Below are 9,827 nucleotides of genomic sequence, written 5' to 3'. Positions count from 1 at the left end.
TCACAATACCATAGTTGAATTAGAATCATAAAAGAAAGGATAGTCATTTACCTACTGGAGTGATCTTTCCAGCCTTAATATCACCAAGGTATTTGGAACAATTTCTTTTCCAATGTCCAACACCATTAAAATAGTGGCATTTATCAAGAGGACCCTTCTTGATCTTGGAGGTGCTAGCTTCATAAGTCTTAGCTTTGGTGAAAGTGGGAGCTTGCTTCTTACTCTTCTTCCCATTCTTTTTGAACTTCCCCTTGCTTTTGGTGCTTATGTTAAGCACATCTTTTGGTGGGTTCACATTTAACCCCATGTCCCTTTCGGCTTGCACAAGTAACTTGTGCAACTCTTCAAGAGACACGTCCTTGTCTTGCATGTTAAAATTCACCCGGAATTGAACATATGCCTTGACTTTGGATAAGCAGTGTAGAATCCTATCTACAATGAGTTCTTTGGGGATTTCAACCTTTTGAATTTTCAAGGTCTCGACTAGCTTCATTAATTTGAGCACATGAGGGCTAACCTTTTGGCCCTCTTTGAAGTCCAGATCAAAGAATTCCGCGGCCGCCTCATATTGGACGATCCCCGGAGTTTGTGAAAACAATGTCACAAGCTTGGAGTAAATCTCATTAGCGGTGCCCATCTTAAAGGCTCTCCTTTGGAGATCCGCCTCCATCGCAAAGATCAACACGTTTTTCATTGCGGCGGACTCCTTATCGTAAGCCTCATATGCTTCCCTAGTGGCGGCGGTCGACCTAGTATTAGGTTCGGGTGGAGAGGCCTCGGTAAGGTAACGAAGCTTGTCGTCACCTTGGGCGGCTAATTTGAGTTGGGCATCCCAATCGGAGAAATTTGACCCATTCTTTTCAAGTTTACATCGATCTATGAAGGATCGGAGCCATGAAGTATTAGTGAGAGGCGTGGCGTTGGTGTTTGAATTTGCCATTTGTTATGAGAAATAAGACATATGTCGTTTTAATAATAATACTCGTAAAAATTTTAATTTAAACAAGTTTATGACATTTATCTAGTGACCTCTACCCAACTTAGATAAATGATTCCATGACCCAAATTCATATCAACTTAGGCACGGGATAGCCGATGAAACTCTTATTAATATAACTCGGTAGATTAACTTTTAATCGATTCTACTTTTAGAACTCTTGGTCGATAAAATTACTCTAATGTTTATCTATAGCCCGGAACACATGCGACTACGGTCACGAATACTTCCATTGAGGTCAATTCAAATTTCGAATAAATGTGTCCATGATCCAAATTCACATTAATTGGGCACGGGATGGCCGATGAAACCCTCATCAACACGAATTCGGTGGATAGACATTTATCACCCACTTTCCCTACGTAACAAGGTTTGTACCCCGGGATGGCCGAGTGCACTCCCTCACGAAATAGGTTTTCATGGTTTCTACTCTTTGGTAAGGCTATGTCTCAATTGTTTATTTTTAGCGAGAGGTCATGTCAATTTATTATCTATCACGTTTTAAGTGAACTAAAGCGGTGAACTACGATAATTCTAATTGACACGGTCGATAAACTCGATTAAATGATGATGCATGTTTTAGTTATGGCGATTTAGCGATGCATGCAACATATAAATAAAATGCAAAACATAAAATAAATCCTAGTATAGCCTTCCTAAAATAGAAAATTTAATTAACTATTACATATTCAGAAACCAACTCCATTGATCCCTTGAACTTCGGTTGTGGCACGCATCTCGAGGTAACACCGTCTTTAGGTATCGCAATCTTTTGTGACACCGTCTTCAAGGATTTCCAGAATAAATAAATTACATAATAAATTACATAATTTCCTATTATACATTTGTAGTTAAAATAAAATAAATCTATTAAATTAAAAAACGGTGATACGAGATCACAATAAATTACAACCGAATCGATATTTCCATACATTTCGGGTAATACCAATTAAAAACTAAGGCCATACTAAGTTAAATTACAAAATTCAAAAATTACATAAAATAAAATTATGACAATCATAAATAAAATGCAGCATTATAATATGTATGAACATGCCCAATTTTATGCTAAATCGCCTTTAAGGAGCCAATATCGTATATTACACGGTTTTTACGGATTTGCGTGATTCAATGTTTTATAATCACAAAAATTACATAAATTCATATTTATGCACAAGTTAATTACCTTAACCTCTTAGGACTCAAAATTATTCTTCACTAACTATTTGACTATAATTAACTCATATTTCTTAAAATTGTTCATTAATGGACCCAAAATTTACAATAAATTGCTATAAACTTCAAATAAATCACAAAATTCAAATAAATTCAAAAATTGAAATTTAAACTTATGAACATTCTAGAAAAATACCATGACACTCATAATATTCAAAAACATAGGTTTAAATTTCGTAAAATTATCGGAAAAACTATGTTGCGGTTTATCGGATTTATCAATAATAATCATAAAAACACGTGAAAAATTATATTCATCAACTTTTCAATTTTAGGTCTGAAAAAGATAATAAAATGCAACATGTGACATTTTTCCTTAGTCATGGAGTATGTTTTAGTAATTATTCACTAATTAAGTCACTATTTATGCTATTTTTCATCAAAAATCCATAAATCATGCATAAAGACTTCAATATAGCCTATTATTTTACACACATCTTGTAAAATTGCATATGACAACATACTAAATTTCTATGACCAGATTCGAAATTTAGCGCATATTAACCTATTTTTCTTCTAAATCCGATTTTAAACATGAAAAATCCATATTTCTAGCATAAAAACTCCAAAAATTATGAAAATTTACAGGTCATCTCAAAACAATATATGTGATAATATATCCAAAAATCAATGGAAAATTCAAAGTTTAGCTAATTTTAGTCCGAAAATGACATTTTAATCATAAAATCATATTTTTAATGCCATTATTATTTATTATTCCCAAGGGGGTCTTGAAGAAAATTGATGCTCTATGTAGGAACTATCTATGGGATGGTTCTACTGAATATATGAGAGTTCCCTTGGTTGGATGGGAGAAAGTTTGTGTCTCTAAATGTGAAGGTGGATTAGGGATTAGGAATAGCTATGCATGGAATCTTGCTGCTATTTGCAAGTTATCTTGGTGGATCTATACAAAGCCTGATAGCCTGTGGGTTCAGTGGGTTCACCATGTGTATATGAAAGGAGTTCACTGGCATGTTTATACTCCAAAAACTGATACTCCTTGGAGCTGGAAAACCATTTATAGAGTTAGGCAGAAGTTTGAAATGGCTTTCTCCCCCTCTGGTCAATGGTTGCCTGGTTCTCATGACTATACACCTGCTAGTGGATACAATTGGATCAGGAAGAAGCAGCCTGTGGTCACTTGGGTGCATACTAAATGGAATTCCTGTTCTGTTCCCAAGCACATGTTTATTAATTGGTTGATAACTCGTGAAGCCTTGCTGCTCAAGGATAGGCTCTTCCAAATTGGAGTCTCTACTGATGCAGACTGTTGTCTATGTGGTGCTGCTACTGAGACTCATGTTCATTTGTTCAGTCAATGTGTGTATACACGAAGATTGATGCAATTACTGAGCAGCAAATTGAAGATATCCCTGCCTGCTGTTAACCTTCTTGGATGGATCTCCTCCAAATCTTGGCCTAAGGTGAAGAAATGGGTTACTATAGCTTGGATCCAAGCTGTTTACTACACTATATGGATTCAGCGGAATTGTGCAAGACTCAATGGTTGTATTATGCATCCTGATGCAGTCATTCAGCAGATTAGTAGCATACTCAATTTACGTACTATGTATTGGCTCAAATGTACTAAAAGAGTTAGTGATGAAACTTGGATAAAATCAATTAAATATGATTGATTTATCCTTGTTTTATGAATTGTAGTGTTTGTAATAGTTTGTTATGAGCTTAATGAGAATTTCTAACCTTTCACCCAAAAAAAATGCCATTATTATATAAGATGAACAATAAAAAAAAACCATAAATTAACCAAAATATCCTAAAAACATTTTAGGACCAGAAACTTTAACATGCATAATTATTTTCGTGGTATATCATAATAACACAAATTTAACAAGTTTTATATGTTAATCGTATAACTCGGAAAAACTATAACCGATTTGCATGCAAACAACCAAGGCTCTTGATACCGCTTGTTAGAAATCTAGATCTCTTTACTCAACATATTCAAATATGTTATAATTTTAATTTAGTCATAAAATTAAAAGGTGATCTTATGCATGCAAACAATAAGTAAAATAAGGAAGAAAACTTCATCATACATTGTGTTTTCGGTTTATATGGGCACAAGAGAATTCTCCTACTCTCTTGTTCTTGAGCTTCCTTTAATGGATGAACTAGGATTCAAGTAGAGAATCCCTCCCAAGGTTTTATACCCAAGATAACAACTTAATAAAATTAATATTATTATTACTAGAATAATACTAATTTTTGTATAAAAATTGACCCAAAAATATTATTTGGTCTCTCTATGTTTCGGTTAAGAGAGAGGGAGGAGGAGGAAGATTTTATCTTTCTAAAACTCTAATTTTAGATGAATTTTGAATGAATAATACACTAGAGTATTTTGTAGTGTATATTAGGTAAAGTAATAAGAAAAACCCATGGTTTTTCTCATCACAAAACCGGGTGGAAGGGGGGGAGTTTTGATGCCCAATGCATGAACAAAGTGTTCTTCACAATGACCACTAGGTTTGCATGGCTAGTTCTTAGGTAAATCATTATGCTTACCACTCACTTAATTAGCATAATATGTTCTTAATACTCCCCTTAATTTCAGTTTACATGGATAAAATGGACTCCATTTTATCTTTGTCAAATTGTCAAATTGTCATATGTCACATGTCACATGTCACATAAAATTGTTATGTATTTTTAACATATTAAAAATCAACGCATTAATAAAAATACGTCATATACAAAATCGACTTAGTAATTCACAATTACTTGTACCAAAATATTTTACCAATTATAAATCACAACATCTTGTATTTATAATAATTTATTCATTCAAATGCAATTGTTTCCTTAAACAATAATTTCATCTAAGTAATGAAACAATTCGATTACTTAGACCGTATCTCATTTGATCAAATTACAATGAGACACGTAAATATTACTTCCAAAATCGTCCGTCAATTTTAAGTAATTTAATTAACCCGTATCGTCATACGATCAATTAAATGATCAATTAAGTGTGTTACCCTTTAGGTATGACCTAAGGGGATCAACTGATCACCACCGTCGCACGACAGTAATGTCAAACTCTAGTCAGCCAATCATTACCGATATGTGTGGATCAGTTGACAGTAAAATATTACTTCCCAATTGTATTCTTTAAAATGAAACTTAAACATGTGATCATCATGATCAACAGTTGTGATCGCATTATTGTCGGAGGACACATATTCCAACACCAACAACTGTCCCTTTACCGCCACTGACTACAGCACAGATGACTTCTTTGTTTCAACAATTTTCAAACATTAATATGAATAAATCCGATTCTACTTACTATTCGTGTTATATTGATTGCAATTATGTTTATGATGATACTGAGGATGATCCTGACCCAGACTCAATGGAACTACCTCCCTACATAATCAAAGAAATAGTAGAGGAGGGTAAAGGGGCACCAGTTATAGAGAATACTGAACCCATCAACGTAGGGACAAATTTAGAACCCCAAGAACTTAGGATTGGGACGACCCTAGACCCAAATGAAAGATCTCATTTCATCGACATTCTTCACGAATTCAAAGACGTCTCCGCTTGGTCATACAAAGACATTCCCGTCATATACATGGACATTATAGAACATCGAATACCAATCAAACCGGGTTTCAAGCCCGTAAAACAGAAGCTTCGTCGAATGAGAATTGAATGGGCTCTAAAGATCAAGGAGGAAGTGGACAAACAATTCAAAGCTGGGTTCATCAAAGTTTCCGATTACTTTGACTGGGTGGCTAATATATTCCCCGTACCAAAAAAGGATGGGCGAATCCGAGTTTGTGTTGATTTCAGGGACCTAAACAAGGCAAGTCCAAAAGACGATTTTTCACTCCCACACATCGACATATTGGTAGATAATACAACTTATCATGCACTCCTTTCTTTTATGGACGGATACACAGGGTATAATCAAATCAAAATGGCTGAAGAAGATATGCAAAAAACAGCGTTCGTCACTCAATGGGGTACTTACTGCTACACCTTTATGCCGTTCGGATTAATCAATGCGGGAGCAACGTATAAACGTACCGCAACTACCCTGTTACATGATATGATGCACAAAGAGGTATAAGTATATGTGGATGACATGATTGTAAAGTCCAAATATAGGCAAAGTCACATCTCCAACTTTCGCAAGTTCTTTCTCAGGTTGCACAAGTATAACATGCGGCTTAATCCTCATAAATGCGCATTTGCAGTCACTTCCGGAAAGCTATTGGTATATGTATTCATTCTAAGAGGAATAGAGATTGATCCATCCAAGATCAAGGCTCTAATCGAAATGCCAAAACCATAGACAGAGAAGGAATTTCGGGGTTTCTGGCAAAGTACGAAGACATCGATCGTTTCATTTCAAAGCTCACTATGATTTGTGAACTATATTCAAGAAGCTCAAGAAAACGGACCACACCATGTGGGATGACGATTGTCAAAAGGCATTTGACAGAATTAAGGAGATATTGGCTAAACCACCAGTTCTAATGCTGCCACAAAAAGATCAACCCTTATCTCTCGTATCTCACAAATCACAGAGACACCATGGGGGCTATGCTCGCGCAGGTCATCGGAAAGGAAGAAAAGGCTATTTACTACCTTAGTAAGAAGTTCTTGGAGTATGAGACAAAATATACACCGCTTGAGAAGACATGCCTCACTCTTGTGTAGGCAACCAATAAGCTATGCCACTATATGCTTAGCTACTCCGTCAAGGTATATTCAAAGATGGATCCTGTCAAATACATTTTCGAGAAGCCTGTCTTAAATGGATGTTTGGCGAGGTGGACTTTGATGCTCTCAGAGTTCGACCTCAAATACGTACCTCTGAAGGTCATCAAGGGACAAGCAGTAGCCGAATTCTTCACAGACAATCCCATATGTGACACCCAAGTAACAGATACATGGTCATTTCCAGATGAAAAGATTTTGCATGCCGATGCAGAATCATGGGACCTCTACTTTGATTGGGCTTCCAATCTAAGAGGATACAATATAGGAGTGTTACTTATTTCTCCTCAAGGCGATCACACACCAATTTTTGTCAAACTCGACTTCGAGGTGACTAATAACGCGGCAGAATATGAGGTCTGCCTCATTAGTCTAAAAGCAGCGGTCGGTTTAGGCATAAAGAGACTTCGAGTCCACGGCGAATCATCGTTAATCATAATCGGATCACATGATCTTGGAAAATCCGAAGTGAAAGTCTTACACCATATCAAGCCAGGATAGATCAAGTGGCTCAATTATTTGACTATGTCATTTACTTACATCTACCTCGAGAGGAAAATCAGTTTGCAGACGCTCTTATGAAACTTGCATCCTTGATCAACGTGCCTGATAACATGATGGCAATGTCGTTATATATTGAACGACGATTCGAGCCAGCGTATGTGCATTTTCTCACTGATGAGAAAGAAAATCAAGAGGAGCCTTGGTACCAAGCCATTCTAAACTACAAGTTCAACGACATATACCCACTGGACATGGATAAGAGGGGACAACGAGCGATTCGTCTATTAGCATCCCAATACGTCCTAAATCAAGGGGAGTTATACATGAGAATGCCACAAGGTGTCATTTTGCTTTGCCTTGATCATTCAAAAGCAAAGAAAGTTATGGAAGAGGTCCATGAAGGAGAATGCGGTCCTTATATGAGTGGGCCAATGATGGCAAAGAAAATCATGTGTCTAGGATATTATTGGAAGTCAATGGAGACAGATTGTATCAAATAAATAAGGCATTTGCTACAATTGCCAGATCTTCGGGAACATACAGCATGTCCCACCGTCTCTGCTATATACAATAACATATCCTTGGCCATTTTCCACTTGGGGAATTGACATCATTGGGAAGATCACTCCAGCCGGGACGGGTGGTCATTGTTGCATCTTGGTAGCCATCGATTACTTCACAAAATGGGTCGAAGAGGAATCCTATACTGCCTTAATCACTAAGCATGTGGCCAAGTTCATACAAACCAATATCATCTGTCGATATGGGTGTCCACATGAGATAATCAGTGACAACGGATCCCATTTTAAAGTCGAAACCGAGCAATTGTTGGTCAATTACAAAATCAATCATCATCATTCCCCGCCCTACCGACCTCAGACTAATGGTGCAGTAGAGGCAGCTAACAAAAATGTCTTCATGATCCTCAAGAAAATGATTGATAATTATCGAGACTGGCCTAACAAGATACCGTTCGCATTATGGGGATATCGAACGTCAGTCAGGATACCCACTGTGGCTACTCCTTTCTATGTAACTTATGGCATGGAAACTGTACAGCCAGTATAGCAAGAAATCCCATCTCTATGTATTTTACTCGAAAGCCAAATCTTGGAAGCAGAATGGAATAGAGACAAATATGAAGTACTCGTCCTCTTGGACGAACGAAGAATGTGTGCCTTGCATAATGTTCAAACCTATCAAGCATGAATTCGAAGAGCTTTCAACAAGAAAGTTAAACCTCGAAACATCAAGGAGGGAGATCTAGTACTTAAATCTGTTCGAGCTCTTCTGCCAGTCGACCCAAGGGGAAAATTCAAACCTAATTGGGCCAGTCCATATTTAGTCAAAACTATACTCTCAGGGGGTACGGTTAGAATTACAGATTAAGACGGAAACAAGTTTTCAAACCCGATAAATCTAGACCAACTCAAACGATATTACCCTTAGAATAGGACTATAAACGCACCACGAAGGACCCACGTGCTGTAGGAAATATCGGTATGCTTCCTTTAAGATTATTAGGATTATAACGAAATTATGATTATGAAAACTAGTCATAAATGAAATTGCATAAACAAAATAATAGAGATTAAGAATCAACCTTTGGTCCTAGCAAATAAGGCCTAAGAACAATAATAAATTGATATTCTCCTAATCGTTGCACCCAAAATGTGATGAGAAATGCCTCTTGTTCTTGCTAGAATAGATCCTCAAAATTGCCAATTAATTTTTAGGGTTTTTGTGTGAATGATGAGAGAATTAGGTCAAAGAAAAATTAGAGCAAATAATCTCCCCTTGTCCCTCTTTAAAACCGTGTAAAGGAGCAAAAAAAGGGAGGATTTTTTTTCTCTTTTATTCGGTTTTGACCGAGTCCCCAACAACCAAAACAAATAAGGATATAATCTTCTTATTTTTGGTTGTTGTCTAATTGTATATTATGTGTATTATTTATCAATTGTCGTATATATCGACATGTATTAATAAGTCTACTTATAACAGTTTGCAGTCGATTTATCAATACCAGTCTGTCAACATTTATTATGACAATATTGTATAATATATACATTAACTATAAATATCGCATATTTATAATTTGCTTATTAAATATAACCGTTTATGTTTAATTATGAATTAACATCTTAATTCGTTTAAGCTAACATTATATACATTAATTAAATATAACATATTATATTCAATTTACGAATTGACAGTTAATTCGTCTCAGTTAATATTATTTAATTGTATTAAATAATCGTCTCATCATCACATTGACTAACTGTTTAGTCAAATACATGAACTAACCTTTTAGTCATATAAGGCATCAATGTGA

General features: G+C 35.9%; 2 protein-coding genes across 2 annotated transcripts; both read left to right on the top strand.

Annotated features, from left to right (window-relative positions):
* Window positions 1-3,021: 3,021 nt before the first annotated feature.
* On the top strand, window positions 3,022-3,873 carry LOC141588150 (uncharacterized). The gene has a single exon (XM_074409603.1). The coding sequence runs from the start codon at window positions 3,022-3,024 to the stop codon at window positions 3,871-3,873; it is 852 nt and encodes a 283-aa protein (XP_074265704.1).
* Window positions 3,874-7,605: 3,732 nt separating this feature from the next.
* On the top strand, window positions 7,606-7,995 carry LOC141588149 (uncharacterized). The gene has a single exon (XM_074409602.1). The coding sequence runs from the start codon at window positions 7,606-7,608 to the stop codon at window positions 7,993-7,995; it is 390 nt and encodes a 129-aa protein (XP_074265703.1).
* The last annotated feature ends 1,832 nt before the right edge of the window (window positions 7,996-9,827 follow it).

This window comes from Silene latifolia, chromosome 6, assembly GCF_048544455.1.
Source record: "Silene latifolia isolate original U9 population chromosome 6, ASM4854445v1, whole genome shotgun sequence".
In the NCBI taxonomy this organism is placed as follows: Eukaryota; Viridiplantae; Streptophyta; class Magnoliopsida; order Caryophyllales; family Caryophyllaceae; genus Silene; species Silene latifolia.
This window is presented reverse-complemented; position numbering and strand designations above follow the sequence as displayed.